Source organism: Mustela putorius, unplaced genomic scaffold (genome assembly GCF_011764305.1).
Source record: "Mustela putorius furo isolate JIRA1106 unplaced genomic scaffold, ASM1176430v1.1 tig00000081_pilon_pilon_pilon, whole genome shotgun sequence".
Lineage (NCBI taxonomy): Eukaryota > Metazoa > Chordata > Mammalia > Carnivora > Mustelidae > Mustela > Mustela putorius.
The window spans coordinates 133,373-151,477 of NW_025421272.1; the positions used below are offsets into that span (position 1 = coordinate 133,373).

The 18,105-nt window shown below is 36.0% G+C and overlaps 1 protein-coding gene across 3 annotated transcripts in view; it reads left to right on the forward strand.

Moving 5' to 3' along the window:
- Positions 1-18,105, forward strand: part of HORMAD2 (HORMA domain containing 2) — a 95,132-nt gene that overhangs the window by 17,542 nt on the left and 59,485 nt on the right. The window contains exons 4-10 of one of the 3 annotated variants that reach the window (XM_013063480.2): positions 75-138; positions 736-772; positions 4,958-4,978; positions 5,796-5,822; positions 11,676-11,743; positions 14,733-14,881; positions 15,042-15,295. In XM_013063480.2, the coding sequence (XP_012918934.1) occupies positions 75-138; positions 736-772; positions 4,958-4,978; positions 5,796-5,822; positions 11,676-11,743; positions 14,733-14,881; positions 15,042-15,295 (620 nt within the window). Of the gene's footprint in view, positions 1-74; positions 139-735; positions 773-4,957; positions 4,979-5,795; positions 5,823-11,675; positions 11,744-14,729; positions 14,882-15,041; positions 15,296-18,105 lie in introns of all 3 variants that reach the window. The other 2 variants (XM_004766456.3, XM_013063481.2) reach the window with 2 other exon arrangements.

Sequence of the window (18,105 nt, forward strand, 5' to 3'; positions counted from 1 at the left end):
TTAGCATGGACAATTTTAGTACAGTTATCTTTTAGTAGAGGAAAATAGACTGTATTTCTTTCTGTTTTTTGTAGACCTCAGCTTAAAAATCCTTCGAGAAGATAAAAAATGTCCTGGGTCACTGCATATTATCAAATGGTAAGTAATTGGTAGCCCACAAAAGTTGAACAACATTATTTTTATCATGGTTGAAATTACCCATAAGATTTTATTTGGTAAGATTTCCCCTTAAAACCCTTCCTTCCTTTCTTTTTTTTTTTCACAGTTTCCTAGAAATTTACAACAACTATTCAATATAATTTTAAGATACTGATTTAGTTTTGTTTTTGAAAAAAATGGACTTGTATAAAGAAAGAAAAATATTGTATTCCTGAAACAAATATTCCTGAAGTTGACTGTATGTCAACTTCAATAACAAAAATTTTTTAAAGAGAAAAATATCAATCAAAATTTGATTACTCATCGTATGCATGGCAGTATCTTAAACATTATGGGAGGCAAAAAGAAAAATAAGATGTGGTTCTCTACCTTTAAACTGCTTGCCTGTTACTTATAAAGATCTACCGATATATTAAATGGCATTGGGAGTTTAAAAAAAAAAAATGTTCAAGTGGGAAAGGTAAAATGATTACCAATTTAATGTACTTACAAAAATTACAAATCAGTTCTATTCTTGGAATTTTTTTGACTTTTGCATCTTGTCCAAATTGATATCAAACATTTTTTTGTTGACAGGATCCAAGGTTGTTTTGATGCTTTGGAAAAGAGATACGTAAGAATGTTTTTAAGTTTGCAACAGTATTAGAGACTTATCTTTTATACCTTAAAAAAAATTTAGTTTTTGTTTTGTTGTTGTGTATTAACAGTACACTAGTGCCTACATTTGCATTTATGAAACTTTCTTTTTATGTCTTTGTTGTCCCGTTGATGTCTTATTTTCATCAATTAGAAAGGAAACCTTCATTTTTCTCTTTTACATACTCATATCTTTTGACCACAGAATTTCCTCTGAAGTCACTGGAAGAGATCCAAAGGATGTGGGACAGGGGAGACAAGAATCTCTCATTTAGCACACTGAACATGTTCAAAATAGTTGTGATTCAATTCACAGATATGAAAGGAAAAAACAGACTTGAATAATTAGTTTTTATTCTATGCTAGTTATTTTGTTAACTGTGTTTTGTGCATTTATATAACTTGTTTCCTCAAATAGCTAGTATTGTACCTTGAATTTTTATTTCTTTAAAAATTTCTTTAAAGATTTTATTTATTTATTTGACAGACAAGAGATCACAAATAGGCAGAGAGGCTAGCAGAGTGGGGGGGGGGGAGCAGGCTCCCCACTGAGCAGAGAGCCCGATGCAGGGCTCGATCCCAGGACCCTGTTATGGCCTGAGCCAAAGGCGGAGGCTTAACCCACTGAGCCACCCACGTGCCCCTGTACCTTGAATTTTTAAAAATGCAGGTTGAATTTTAAGTGTATCAGATCTTTCTTGCTATGAAGGGTATAAAAATTAGAGGCTCTAGTTCTAGTTGAAGAGACAAGATATATATAAATGAACCTTCTACCATGCTTCCCCTCCTTTCCCCATCTATATCTTCTTTTAACTCCTTCTCAATTCTCATTCCCTTAAGTAATTTTGAGATGAATAAGGCTTATATTGGATTATTTAGTTGAACTCATTCATTTCCTTTTTCAATGAACAGTTATTTTTTATGATTTATTCAACACTGACCCGGGGGACTAAGGGATATAAAATTAAAACAGATATGGGATTGTGCACACAAAGATTTTCTAGACCATGGCAGAAGAGAAATGATACTTCATATGCTTGGGGGATGATCAGCTATTATACACTGGCCCAGCTGTGCCTGTTGTTAAAATATGAAATACTCTGTATCAGGTAGTAAATAGCTGTTTTGCTGAGACCCTGAGTGACCCTCATTTTCTCCCCCTCACTTCACCATTGTCTCTTTTGGGATCTCTCCAGACCTATCTATAATCTAGCAACTAAACGGTTAACGTCTGGCCCAGGGGGAGCTTCCAGGAATCCAGTACCAAGGCTAAGCTGGCAGTTTTTCTTTTTTTTTTTTTTTAAAGATTTTATTTATTTATTTGACAGAGAGAAATTACAAGTACACTGAGAGGCAGGCAGAGAGAGAGAGAGAGAGAGAGAGAAGGAAGCAGGCTCCCTGCCAAGCAGAGAGCCCGATGCGGGACTCGATCCCAGGACCCTGAGATCACGACCTGAGCCGAAGGCAGCGGCCTAACCCACTGAGCCACCCAGGCGCCCCGCTGGCAGTCTTTCTGATTGGCCTGTACCTGTGCCATATTGGGCTATAATATTGACTTTTTTCACATCAGCTTGATATTTTTGTGTAGAAATAGGAATTTTGACAGTAACTCTATCATGAGTGTAAGTATCCATAATCCTCATTAGAAATTAATGCATACTACAGGGAAGATACTGCTTGTGTGCAATAGAAATATGGAAAAGGAGAGGTTGTATCTAGTGAGGAGCATGAGGGAAATCTTTGGGAGAAAATGGCTTTTGAACTCTAAAGGCCCTTAGTACTTGGATAGGTTTAAATGGAGATAGTCATCACCAGCATGCTGAACACTACTCATTCATTCTCCTTCATCCATTCATTTAGCAACATTTCTTGAACATCCATCATTGAAAGGCAGTGCAATATAGTTAAGAGCACAAGTTTTGGAATCAGTCTGAAGGGAATACCAGTTCTGCACTTAACACCTGTGTGATCTTGGGGAAGTACCTTAGTTTCTTTACATACAAAATGGGGATAATAACAGAACTTCTTAGGGTTGTTTGAGATAATGAACTAATCTAAACACTGGTTTTCAAATGTATGCTTGCACTGGAATCACCTGGAGAACTTGTTAAAAAACATTGTCAGGCTCCACCCCAGAATTTTTGATGTGAGAATTTGCATTTCAGATAAATTACAGGTGATGTTGAGACTGTTGGTCTAGGGACCATACTTTGAGAATCACTGATCTAAAATATTTAGAACAATGCCTGGTGCCTAATAAGTGCTATGTATGTGTTAACTCTTTTTTCTCCCTCCCTCCTTCCTTCTTCTCCCTTCCCTCTATTTCACCTTCCTTCCTTCCTCTCTTTCTATCTTCTCTTGTTCTTTCCCTATTTCTGTCCTTCCTTAATTCCCTCCCTTCCTCCCTTCCTTTCTTATCTATTTAATCTGTGCCATACATTTACCTAAATAGTAGATGAGATAAGAATGAGAGAAAGATGTGATTCCTCCACTCAAGGAGGTCACAATCTAATAGCATCACTTCTTAAATAACTACAATGTTACCTGTACTAAAAGAACAGTGTGATGAGAAAAGATTATCTAGCTAGTTTGATGGATTAGTTTTACTTAAATGATTACCTGTATGACTGAATCAATTAAATTTACTGTTCGGGGAGATTAAAAGACAATAAATTAGATGGATGACTTAGGCTGTTAATGGTATTTACATTTGTTTTTCAGTTGTTAGTATCTTAAATTTCCTACTAAGAAATAATTAATGTGCTAAAAATAGTTTGAGTTGAGTCAAGTTTGAGTATCGAGATCTTGAAAGATAGTCCTCTGTTGAAGATGATTATTTCTGGTTGTGAAATTTTGGGTGATTTTACCCTGTTTCCTTTGTAGTTGATACTATGTTCAAATTCTTTAAAGTAAGTATGTATATATTTTTAGATAATTATTATAAAGAAGAGACTATATTGTACCTAACCTCCTAATCTGTCTCCCTATTCCCATTTTCAATCCCCTGCCATTCCAACTCACTGTCCATACTACATTCTTTTAGAAATCTGAGTCTAATTATTCCAATCTCTTGCCTGAAAATCTTGCACAGCTTTTAAAATAAAGTTGAGAGTCCATCATAGAGAACCTGTATGATCTGAGGGGTCTTCCCTGGCATATACTGCCCCCACCTCAGCCTAGATTGTCCTTTTGTTTAATGTTCTCAAGCACCCTGTCTGCTTTGTCATAGCAATTAATACAGTTATAATGATGTCCCTATCTGTTTGCTTTTTTGTTTAATGTTTTCTTTCCTCCTGGTCTGCATGTTCCGTGAGATCAGGGGCCATGTCTATTTTTGAATGAGTGAATGAATGAGCTATTAATCAAATAATTAATATAGAGTTTCAGTATGTAGTCTCAAAATTATATTGTATGCAGTAACCCAAATAGCCACACAGTGTCACTAAAGTTTTAGTCCTTTGGGTGAAATAGGTGAATAATTTTTTTTTTAATAGGTGAATAATTTGACATGAAATTATGGTTGGGAAATTTTCTTTAAAAAAAAATTTTTTTTTTTTTTTAAACTAGGCTCTGTGACCAGCATGGGGGCTTGAACTCACGACCCTGAGATTAAGAGTCACATACTCTAACAACTGAGCCATTCAGGCACCCTGGTCCAGAAATTTTCTAATTTGTATTCCAGTTTTTCAATTTTTATCAGAGGCTAGATTATATCTCTCTATATTGGCTTACTCTTTCAAGCAGAGGGAATCTGTTTATAGTAATATGTATGTAGGTAGGGCAAGGGTTTTATAGACCTATCAGACTTTAAAAATTTTTACTTTAGTAGATTAGTTTCAAAAAATATTTTTTGAGATACTGTGGCATATTTAATATTTAGTAAAAATGAGTTACTTGATATATCTTTTGCCTCCCAAACTAAAATATAACTTTTAGAGAGTATAGATAGTTATCTTTTTTTTTAATCCCTCCTCTCCAGCAGAACCCTATGTATGGAAATTTATATTTACTTGAATGAATGAGTGAATTAATATCCCTTTTTTAGGTCTTCTACCCAAATCTTAGGGTAATCATATTTTAATTAGCCTTTATTAAAAATAATAATAATAATAATAATATCGGTACAAGTATGTAATGACAGTAGTTTTCTTTTCTCTTGAAGCTACACATGGCAGTACTTACAGTAAGTACACACTTAAAGACCAAATCCATGTCTCTACTATATTGTTTTTTGGCAAGTAAAACATTAAAACAGTACTATCCCCACTTCTCCCTGAAATTATCTGCCCTATGACATTTTAGAATAAAAAAAAATAGAATCTGCCAGAAGTTTTTAAAAAAGATTTTATTTATTTTATTTATTTATTTGACAAAGACAGAGAGACACAGCAAGAGAGGGAACACAAGCAGGGGGAGTGGAAGAGGTCGAAGCAGGTTCCTGCCAAGCAGGGAGCCCAATGGGAATTGTGGTCCCAGGGCTTGATCCCCAGACCCTGGGACCACAACTTGAGCTGAAGGCAGATGCTTAATGACTGAGCCACCAAGCCGGCCCTAGAATCTACCAGAAGTTTCAGTGAAAGATCACAAATTATGTATTTCTTAGGTATATTACAGTACATGGGAAAGTATATAGTATATACTATCTGCTTCACATATTGGTTATCAGGATTTCATTTTTTTTGAATTACTTTATACACACGGGAGTTTTTTGTTTTTGTGGTTTTGTAGCTTTCTTGAAATTTTGTGTGCTTCTGAATATAACATGCTATGAATAGTTAAGAATAGAAAGAAAATAAGAAGATAACATGGAGAGTCTTAGATATTTGATTTATTTAAATATTTTTAAGCCATAACAAATTATCTTGAGATATGTATATCTCATTCCTCAATTAATAGAGCACAAATTGAACTTTTCACATAGAAAATGTTTTCTGTGAGGAATAATCTAGTAAATTTCAGAAATTAAATGAATTAAATGTTATTTATTTCTCCTTAAACAGCTTTACACAAATCCCAAGGAACCTGAGGTAAGAACACACATTGAGATGGAATTATACTTAAATATATTTACCTGAGTTGAGGCTGTTGATTATGTTACTAGATTACTATATGAGCAAAGTAACTTGTCATGAGCTCTTTTGGTGTGTTTTGTTATAAATGTCACCGATTCTTTATTATGAGATTTTAAAAACTACTTAGGAATGTTAAAAAAAAAAAAAGGCATAGAGGAGCCTATTCCCTAACATGTTAAAATTTAAGATCTCTCCATGTATAAAACTATGTTTTATTATTTATTTTAACTGATTCCAAATCCTTTTTGTTTGTGGCCTTTTGGGAAAAAAACAGCATAATTCTAAACTTTTCCCCTTTTTGACAACTAAATTCTCCCTTATTTGACCTTTTCATAGATTTCAGATCTTCTTCTTCCTCCTAATTTCTTCCCTATTGAATCCTACTCATTTTCAAGGCCAATTTATGTTCAAATCTTCCATGAAATCCTCTTGGCCTATGCTGTTCACAGTAATTTCCTCCTCTAAATTCCTTTTCTGATGGGACCCCACAATTTAATACTCTCAGTTGATTCATGTAGATTACTTTATCTCTTCAATCAGATTCTGAATTCTTGAGGACAAGTGTCTTGTCTTATTTTCTGTCTCCCAGAGTGAATATCATAGTCCTGGACATGTAATAGTTACTTGTACTACTCTGTGGCAATGGCATAGAGATGGAGAGAAAAGTCCTTGGTTCTATCTTTTCATTCTCTGTACTTTCCTCCTAGTTTTCTTTCCTTCTTCTCTTTCCTTCTTCCTTGCTTTCAATTTTCCTTCTTAAGCCTATGGATTTAGCCTAATTGGTAGCATTCCTTTCTTGGGAAGATTATAAACAACTGTTTGAACAAGTTGGAGGAAAACTGGTACATACAGGTGGGTAAAAATTCCTCAATGCCTGAACTACCCCTTTTTATCTTTGTCTCTTGTTTAGTTTCAAAAATGCCTTTTCTCCCCCCCGCCTTTAGGTTTGAGGGGAAGTTTCCCAAACTAAAACTTTCTGATAAATTATAAATAAAGTGGTCATTTTCTTAATGCAATGAATTATTTTGTTTTCTTATGTATTTAAAACTCCTAATCTGAAAGTAGTGCTTTTGACGTAGTAAAATGCTGGGCTTATTGGGCTTAACTACAGAAAACTCTTAGAGTATGTGTGTGGAGGGATGGGGGTGCTGTTAAATGAGGTTTGATGCAGGCAAAGTAATGAAGTTAGAAAACAAAACCTTATAATATGAAGTGCTGAGCTATCATTTATAACCTAGAAAAAAATATTTTGAATGCTTATAGATCATTCCATGTAGCAGTGATCTCTAACCTCTGTGTGTTCGTGGTACACTTTAGACTGCTAGAAATTTTAGTGACCTGTTTGAGGATATTAAAAGACTCAAAACACACCAAACGAATCAGCAATAAGTACAATATTATTATGGAATAGCAACGTTCACAATGTTTAAACATATCCGTGGGATTACACTATTTTATAGTTGATATTTAGCATCAAGTTGCTGATACAATCACTTACCTCCCTAATCTCATTCTTTTTTTGTTAAAGATTTTATTTATTGGGCGCCTGGGTGGCTCAGTGGATTGAGCCGCTGCCTTCGGCTCGGGTCACGATCTCAGGGTCCTGGGATCGAGTCCCGCGTTGGGCTCTCTGCTCAGCAGGGAGCCTGCTTCCCTCTCTCTCTCTCTCTCTCTCTCTCTGCCTGCCTCTCTCTCCGTCTACTTGTGATCTCTCTCTGTCAAATAAATAAATAAATCTTAAATAAAAAAAGATTTTATTTATTTATTTTGAGAGAGAGAGAGCAAGCGAGAAGAGAGCACATGCAGGGGAGAGTGGCAGAGGGAAAGGGAAGAGCAGACTCTGCCAAGCAGGGAGCCGCCAGGCGTGGGGCTCGATCCCAGGACTCTGGGGTCACAACCTGAGCTGAACGCAGACACTTAAATGACTGATCCACCAGGCTCCCCACTCATTCTTTTATATACTCACAAAACAACATTCTCATGTAAGCACAGTCTTTTGGTGTTTATCTGATATTGTGCCATGTTTCTTGACTCCTATCTGTAGAAGTATTTCCTTCCCTAATCAAAACTGAATAAACAATAGCAATATTAATATATACATGAAACAAAAATATATTTTACGCATGGATTAAAAATTGTAGCAATCTTGTGAAGAGTCATAGTACAATAATTGCAAACCTCTGTCTTATATAAGTATGCTTACTGAGTTCAGGGGCCAATGGAGTTTTGGACATTGCACGAAGTTGTGGTATTTCTGTACTAGAAGTTTTGTTCTGGTTGCTCCATATCATGACAGAGATGAATTGACAAAAGTGACTAAAGTAGTGAAGAGGGACAGTGTAGCTTTCCTATAGATAAACACTATGCATGGAGAGTATTAATAAGCTGTACCAAAATGTAAATATGTTAAGGAAAGGTTCGCACAACTTAATGCATGATAGTATGGGGGGCCACTGGGTGCTCAGTCGGTTAAGCATCTGAGGCTTGATTTCAACTTAGATCTTTATCTCAGGGTGGTGAGTTCAATCCCGGTGTTGGGCTCCACCCTGTACATGGAGCCTACAAAGAATGGCTATGTATCAATACTGTGAGGACAAAAATCTTACTGTTTCACCGTCTATTCCTTTGTGCCTATTGGAGGTGGTCAACATCCATTTTTAATAGATTGTTTCAAGAACTGAAATATACATGGTTACTGTTTCTAGCCACAATTTGGTTTTAGAAATGTTGTCAAAAAAATCCTTGTAGGATGAAATCCTAATTGATTGTGAACTCTATCCTGACTATTTAATCAGTCAATATTAATTGGGTTCTCTTTATGTGCCTAGCACTGTTCAAGGTATAAAAACACAGGAGTTAATGGGATAGACAAGGTCCCTGCTCTCTGGAAGCTTGCATTCTTACATCCTTAGGGGAGAATAAACAATAAACAAACAAAAATGAGCAAAACAGTTTCAGATAATCCTACTGCTATGAAGAAAATAAAAGAAAGGTAATGTGCTGGAGAATACTGAGGCAGGGAATGGAGGAGGAAGGATTGGAATATAGTCTGTGGAAGGCTTCAGAGCTAAGCCTCAAAGGCCAGAGGAATCAACCTATGCAGGTCTGTAGGAGGCAATGGCATGTGACTGGCAGAATAGCACAGTGGTTAACATTATAGGTGCTGGAGTCAAATTCCAGCTCTAACACTTACTAGCTTCATGTATAATGAGGATAATAATACCTACATCAGAGCATTGACTGCATAAGAATGAATAAATGTAGAGCATTTAGGGCAGTGCCCAAATATCATCATCAACTGGAGACAGCATGTTCCAGAGGGTAGCTGTGCAAAGGCCCTAAGCCAGCAAGGCATCTTGTGTGTTCATGGACAGAAAGGGTGCCCTGAGCCTGAAGCTTAGTGGGTAGGAGGGAAAGAAGCAGAAGATAAGGTCATAGAGGTAGACAAGGGACAGATGTGTAAGATCATGTGGGCTAAGGTAAGTTTTTGGATTTTGTTCTAAGAAAAATGGGAAACTGTTGGGGTGTTTTAAGCAAAGGAGTGACATGGTCTGACTTGTATTTTCAAAAACGCTTTTTGGCTATAGAACAGAGGATGAATTACTGAAGGAATAGTTTGCAAGCAAGGAGATCAGATGAAGTGAGATAGTGGTGGTTTGGACAGGATGATAGTAATGGATGGACTTAGAATATGCTTTGGAGATAGTCCTGAAAGGTCTTGCCAATGGATTGGAATGTGAAGGGAGGAGAAAAGGTTACATATGTTATTATTGCTTTGGTATCTGAATATATTCAATATGATTAACAGAAATCATTGCTGTGTGGTTTAAAGGCCCATCTTTATGAAGCGACACATTAATCTGAAAAGCAGGAAAATGTTTTATGCAGTATTTAAGAAGAGACTAGTGCCTGCTGTAAATGTATCTTCTGTCATAATCAGAGTCAGATTGAAGTTATATGGAATTAGCATCTTCTGTAAGACCATTGTAAACATAACTCTCCCATGAATTGCTTCAGGGACCAAATAACATGTTAATAAAATTATCAGCTGCTAAAGGATCTACTCTTGTTATAATTAAAAAAATAAAAGATAGCTCAGAGCATCGAAAAGCTAGAATTTGCTGTGAAACATGGGCAGGCAGGAAGAATAGACATTGTTTGCTTGGCAGGGCAATTACATGCAGAATGAACAAAGAGAGGATGCTGTGTATCTTGCCTATCTGGGGCAAACCTCTAGTATCACATACCTCTCCTACTATACTCACAAAACAGCCTTCTAAATTTTGTTTGATTTCCCAAGTACACTGTCTTGCTAGAAAAATATTTTTTTCTTTTAAATTAAATCCACTACAAATCAGTTGTCTTGAGTTTAAGCAGCATGATCCAATTTCTCCAGGACTTGATAACCTGTGATTAACCTGTTTTCTAAGGTTTTAAGATCAGTAGAGTGGGGGGAACAAGTCTTAGAGTAAAGTAAGAGAAGCACTGAGGCTTTCTGATCAATCTAACATCCTCATACTCATAGTATGTAGACCATATATTGAAACACATGACTGAAGGACATTTTTGGTGTTCTGACTTAAACTTACACCCTTTGCCTGTCTTTTGGACCTTCTCCAGATCTGTGGACAAAGCTATACAGTGTATATGGGCCAAACTTTGCTTCAACTACAAGACAGTCATTTTACATGAAGTATGTCTCTTATGAGAACATGTGTCCCTCTTTATTTCTAGCTTTCTAAACAGTGAGGAGAGCAAATAGCAGTGGTATCTGAGTTTTTAGTGCAGGATCCAAAAAAAAGAGACCTGATGTCATAGATCCTGGTTTCTTTTTGAATTTTTCTAGTTTCTTGTTGCTATTCTGGTCTTCCCTGAATTACTGTAGTAGCCTCTTAATCGCTGTCATGGTTCCCACTTCTTCCTTCTTCACTATAATGATCTTAAAAACATGCAGATTATTCCCATGCTTAAAACACTTCACTGTATTTCTGGTTTACTTAGAATAAAATCCAGACCTCTTGTTGTGGCCAGTAAAGCTCCACATCCTCATCTCCTACATTCTCTTACTTGCTTACTCATCACCAGCCACTTGGCCTCCTCTTTGACCTGAAAGAGGCTTGCTTTCCTGATTTAGAACTTTGCACTGCTGTTCCCTCTGCCTAGGATACACTGCCCTCCCCCAGATCTGCACGTGACCCCCTTTTGTCACTGAGGCTCAGCTCAAGCATCATCCTTTCAGGGAGGCCATCCTTGGCCTTCCAAACCAAATCAGTACCTCTGCCTTCTATTCTCTCATAGAATGTGCTTCCTGTTGTTCACAGTACTTACTACTATCTGAAATTATTTTATTTTTTTACTTATTTATTGACTGTCTCTCTCACCAGGCTGTCTATTCCAGAAAAACAGGGACCTTTTTTGTCATGTATACCACTTTGACTCCGGTGCCTAACACAAAGTAGACATTTGATAAATATCTGTTAAATGAATGAATGGTTTCTCAAACTGGTTTCACTGTCATTTATGTATGCCAGGTCAGGTACTTGATGCTGTGTCTTAGGCTCTCCAGCTTTGAAAGAATAACAATAGAATTTGCCATCTAACTCATTTTTAGCATGGAGGAGAAAAATTAAGTTATCTTTATATCTGGAAATATTACTCCTGAATAATGTCATGCTGTGAAACAAAGAGGTATGTATGTAAGTAGTATAGTAGGTATACAGTAAAAATATTCCTCACCTATTACCAGATAAGGTTCTGGATTTCTTTTTTGTAAGTAATTTCTTTCTCTATTCCCTTTGACATTTCTAGAAAGTGACTGAGATATACCAGTTCAAATTCAAATACACAAAAGAAGGAGCCACTATGGATTTTGACAGGTAGAATCTAATTGTTTAATGAACATGAGAAATAGGACTGAGGTAGACATAAGCTTCTTGAAGCCATAGATAGGCTTTATATTTCCTTTGTAGCTTCCCCAATAATCCTACAAAGCCCCTCTATTATTAATAATAGTAATAGTTGTTTAAATTTCTGAAATCCGTGGATGAAGTTGGTGGGAGTAGAGTCTTCCTTTCCCTCCTTTCCTCCTTTCTCATAGGTTATGTTAGGGGGGTCTAAAGGCAATTAAGTTTGGTGGTTAAGAGTTCCATTTCCTAAAGCAGAGACCTAGCTTGAAATACTCCATTATTAGTCTAACTTTGGACAGATTACTCAACCTCCCTAGATATTAGTATTCTCATCTGCACAGTGGAATTAATAATATTTACATCATATGGTTGTTGTGACTATTAAATTACAATGTACATACAAATCTTTGCCCATGCCTGTCATGTATTAGAAAGCCAGTAAATGGTACCTTGTGGCAGTGGTGGTGATGGTAGTGGTCCTCGGAGCCAGTGGTGGTTGGTGGGTGACGTAGCAGTAGAAATTATATTAATGAGATTGTCTACATGGTGTTGATTGAAGAACTTTGTAAGATTCTACTTAGATACTAACCTGAAGTTTCTTGCTATGCCAAGATATTAATCTCCTTTGCCCTCGATATAGCCAGACTGGATCTGGAGTAGATGAAACCCCTGAACATTATAGATGCAAACATTCTCATCTACTTCTCCCAGCATGTCATACAAATGTAATTTTTTATGTGTGTCCCTGTATGGAAAAGACTGAAAAGCACTACATTTTCCTATCGAGTTTATAATACCAAGTTTAGATATACTAATGGTTTAAAGAGGAAAGTCAAGAGTATTTGCTTAAAAAGATTCCCAGTGTAGGAGATGTTTTATTGAAGAGCAACATTTTTTCCTATCCCAGTAGTTATTAGATTCAGAAAGATCTAAGTTTTGCTGATGAGATGGAATAGAAGTGGAGCAGGTGGATGAAAAGGCCTGGGTGGTAGAGGGATCCCAGTCAGGGGAATGAGTGCCCATGAAAAGAGCAACTCTGAAGAGAAATGTGGCCTAATTCTCAATTTTCTGCTATTAGCTCTGTCTTATCATTTACTGCAAGTTTGAGGATTTCTCTCTGAGATTCACTTCCTTAATTATCTTCTTATTTGTAAAACTTACAGCACTAAGATGTACAGAAGAAGTAAGTTTTAGGAATGAGAATTAAAATATTAATTATCATAAGCTAGCATTTATATAACATTATACAGATTGTACAGCACTTTTCATGCATATTCTCCCACATTAAACAGTTGCCTTTTACTCTCCAAAAGTTAAATATAAATGCTACTGGCAACCAGATTAATCTCTTTTGTTATGAAGGCACATATGCCAAGTGATGAGCAGTAAAACAGAAATGGCCAAATCTTTCAGCAATTTCAGAAAAGAAAATGCATATTACTAATTTCCTAGAAACCAAAGGTAGACATTTATTTAAATGATTGGTCATACAAAATCACCTTATCACCTCTTGTCTTTAAAAGAGTGCAGGGAAAAAAAAAAGAGTGCAGGGAAGTCTTGAGTATGATCTTACATGGATATGATTTTATAAATATGATGTATACTGAGAGATCCCATGAATGAAATGCTATAGCCCTTCACTCGGGTTACCTATTTCAAATTGGTTAAATTTTTTTTTTCAAATTGGTTAAATCTTCATAGAGAAAACTTTGTTGTTCAAAATCAAAAAAAGAGGAAATGTATCCACTTAATAATGTCTGTTTTATGAATCTACGCTTCCTGCAGTAGCTCAGTTATTCAGGATTATGATTCATTATTGAGTGCTTATTATGTGAAAGGCATGTACAAATATATTGCAGTGATAGTCCTTCCTAGAAGCTACTCAAATATGAGACCAATTTGGGAAGAAATTTTTGGAGAGAAATAAAAAATATTTAGAATCAGAAGGTAATTCGATTCAACTTGTACATTCATTCATTAATTCCACAAATGTTTACTGAATATTTACTGTAGCTGGTGACAGAAAGTACTGTGGACACGAAAGATAGAGCTATGCATAATCTAGAGGGGGGCATACAATTATACATAGGAGTAATGTATAGGAATTATCAGGGAAAACTTCCTTGAAGAGGTCTCACATAAGCTAACTATTAAAGGATGAATTCAGGAGAGTCAGGAAAAGAAGTGGGAAAAGCAAATACAAGCAAACAAAGTGAACAACATATGCAAATGCACGTGGGTTAGAAGAAACTGGGCAGTAAATGCAGATGAGGTTGGAGGTGAGGGTGCGGGTGCTCATGAAAGGTATTGTACACCTACCTTCTTGAATTTGATTGAAAGGTGATGAGTGTACTAGAAGAATTTTAAGCAGGAGAGTGACAGGAGCAGATTTTTCTATTAGGTATATTATTGCAGTGGTGGGATAGAGAATAGCCATTGTTGCAATCCATGTAAGAGGAAGGGATGTCTCTGACAAATAACCAGACGGTAGAAAGGCCCAGAGCTGATGACCAATTTTCCAAATAGAAAATCTGGAGAGGTGTAGAAATGTGTATAAGCTTATTCCACAAAGTGAGCTAACTGACCTAGAGTGTCTAACTCACTTGACAAGGTCATTCAGTTAGTTAGCAGCAGACCCAATATTAGATTTCAAGTCTCCTAATTCCTAATCCATTGTTCTCACTACTATGGCATGTGGTTATTTGTAACTCAGATTTTTAAAAAATCAGGTCATATTTAAAATGCCTTACAAAAACTTGCTACTTAAGAAATCCATTGTATATACATTGCAAAAAGTACAATCACTGCTCAAATTTACATTCTAAAAATGGTCTCAAGTGTCCTGATGTTTACTTTATATTTATTTGATCATATGGTAAAGAGTTTTGTTCTTTTTTAAAAGATTTTCAATATTATATATGATAGAAAAGTATGCTGTTTTTCTATATGGTTATAGCAGTAGTACAAGCTTCGAAAGTGGGACAAACAGTGAAGATATTAAGAAAGCCAGTGTTCTACTGATCCGTAAATTATATATACTGATGCAGAACCTTGGACCCCTTCCTAATGATGTTATACTTACTATGAAACTCCACTACTATAATGCGGGTAGGTGGATACCTCTAGTTAAATTCCTTCTTAAGTGTCAAAGTAATATTTTATATATAGAGATTTTGTAAATATCTGAAAGAGATATTTGTTGCTACACATGAAAGATTAATTTGGCTTCTGTTGAAACTCACAGTTTTCTGCCCTTTTCATTTTGCAGTGACTCCACATGATTACCAACCCCCTGGTTTTAAAGAAGGGGTAAACTCGCACTTCCTGCTGTTCGAGGGGGAGCCTGTAAACCTGCAAGTGGGATTGGTCTCCACTGGCTTTCATAGCATGAAAGTAAAAGTCACAACTGAGGCCACCAGAGTGTCTGATTTGGAGAACAATCTCTTTCAGGAGAACAGCACTACTGAGATCGGTCATCAGGGTCTAGACTTTGATGAAGAAGAAGAAGAATGCAATAGTCACGTAAGTCAAAGCTTTATAGACCCTCCATTGCTTCACTTAAACCCAACTAACATTTTTAATTCCTACCTAGGTTATATTACCATAACAGTCCAGTGGAATATGTCAGGTATAAAAACTAAGACAAAATTAGCCTCTGGCCTTGGGGAGTCTTTATTGTAAAAGAAGTACTGTCTTTAAGAAGGGAATATACTTCGAAATTCTCCATGACTAGGAGAATAAAAAGTCTTTCCAATATACTTCTTTTATAAAAGGTATCCACAGACTTAGAAAAATTGGGTTTTTCTTTTTTTCACTTATAGGTAACATTTTTAGGACTTAAAAAATATTCTACGTATTATTCATACTCACTGGAGGAATAAATAAGTTCTTGATTACTGGGATAATTGAGTGGGGGGATGTTGGGGGAGAAAAAGTTATGGATAAACTCAAGTTAGAGTGAAAACAATATGATAGTCAACTGTTGGTTATGTAGAGAGAGACAAGCTGTGGGGCTAAGTCCCTGGGGAAGGCCAGGGGTCTGGAGTGTTTGGAGCCACTGGAGCCAAACAGATAGGGCTTTGAGCCCTTTACTTTTCTACTTCCTCCATTAGAGACTTGGAGTTGAGTACTTGCTAGGGCCCCACTTTGCCCTAGGTAAATCCACACCCTGTCATCCAGATAACAAAGTTTACTGTATGTCAATGTTGTATTAAAAGGGTTCTGAGTTAGACAAAAAATTTTCAGACTGCTTAATGGTAGGTGATGCTATATAATAATCTTTTCAGGAGCTATTTTCAAATTAGGATGCTAATTTATTTGCTTGTGATAATTTGGGTCCTACTTAAAGAGATAAATAACTGTAGTAAATAACTCTTGCAGATTCTTCTGGTTCTTTAAATCTGTGTTATATTTGATATATTGAAAAGAGGTCTTAATTAATATAAATAATATAACAAAACAACAGGATTTTGTTTTTAGTATTTTCACAATGTCACACATGCTAATGGCTTTAAAGTTTGATGCAACTCTTCTGATTCTGTTCAGGAAAATGCAGTTAACATAGATTAGTTAACAATAAAGGTTAAGAAAAGAAAAGAATGGACATGTTTCAACTGAATTTTTATCTTTTAAAATTGAGAATTTATCTTTTACCAATGGGAATGAAAGTGGACAACTTGAAAATGAATAATTCAATTGATAGATTAAATAAGATATGTGATAACACTTTCCAAGCATATGTTTAGTAGGAACTATATATACAAAATCAGGACTTTGTGTAAACTCATTCAATTCAACTTCTCAATTATATGAAAGAATTTGTTATGTCCAGTGAACAGCTTACTGACAATTTGTCACTAAAAATTCTATTGTTTTCCTTTATGGAACATACACATTCATACACTGACATACATATGAAGAACATTTTATGTTTTTAAAAATCATTTTATTTTGAAAATATCACTTACAGCAGAGGTATGAGATAGTACATACGTTTAAAGAATAATGAGACATCCATGTAGCTTCCATTAAGATTAAGAAGTAGAACACTGTCACTTCCTCAGAAGCCACCATGTGACTCACTCACTGTACCACTCACTGCACCACTTCCTTCTCCAAATGTAACCCTACTCCTAACTTCTATGATAATCCTTCTATTACTCTTCTTTATAATTTTACTATCTATGAATATATCCACTTGTTTAAAACTTTTATATAAATGTAATCATACTCTTAAGTTATTTTTCTATGATTTGCTTCTTTTGCTTGACCATTTATTTGTGTGTGGTGGTTCATTTTTACTGCTGTAGAATTATTCTACCCTTTATAGACATTCTTTCTTTCTTTTTAATTGTTACAAGCCTTCATATACAAATCTCCTGGTATATATTTGCAAGAGCATCCCTAGAGAATATACCATAGATTGACCCTGCTCCTCCCAGAGGAACTTACTTGCAAAGCCTAGATACAGGGGTGGGTCAGGCCAGGTGAAGACGTCCAATCAGTTGGGCGTGCATATATCTACTAGGGTAAATTGAAATTCAATTGGTCACCCATGTGTGACCTAGCAGTTTATTTCTGTGTGTGGCAGACTTAGCATGACTGTGTAGTTTTCTCTGTGTATTGCAATCTCATTGGCCACCTGTGTATAGCCCGGCTAAACTACCGCTATAAAAGTTAGTTTGTGAGGCTGGGAGGGGTCGCCTCTTTGCAAGAGACGGCCCTGAGCGGTCAGTATGATTCTTGATGCTTGGTGCGAAATAAAGCTTTGCTTGACCTTCGCTTTGTATCAGTCTCGCTCCTTTGATTATGCCCTAACAGGAACAACCACTTTGGAAAACAGTTCTACATTACTAATAAAGTTGATTTTGTGAGTTTCCTTTTTAGTCTCTTAATAGTATTTTGTGACCACTAATAGTATTTGAGAAAACTAGTTATATTAATTTTAATGTACTCTAATTTATTAATCTCCTCATCCATATGTGGCAGTTTTAAAATTATATATAATGTATTATTTTCTTGGAAGTTTTTATTTAAAAATTTTTGTCTGTTGGGGCGCCTGGGTGGCTCAATCAACTGAGTATCTGACTTATGGTTTCGGCTCAGGTCATGTGATCCAGCCCCTTCCTGGACTCCATGCTTGGTGGGGAGTCTGTGAGATTCTCTTTCTTTCCCTCTCTCTATGCCCCTCCCCTGATTCTTTTCTCTGTCTCTATCTCAAATAAATAAATCTTTCTTTTTTAAAAGATTTTATTTATTTATTTAACAAATCGAGACACAGTGAGAGAGGGAACACAAGCAGGGGGAGCAGGAGAGGGAGAGGCAGGCTTCCT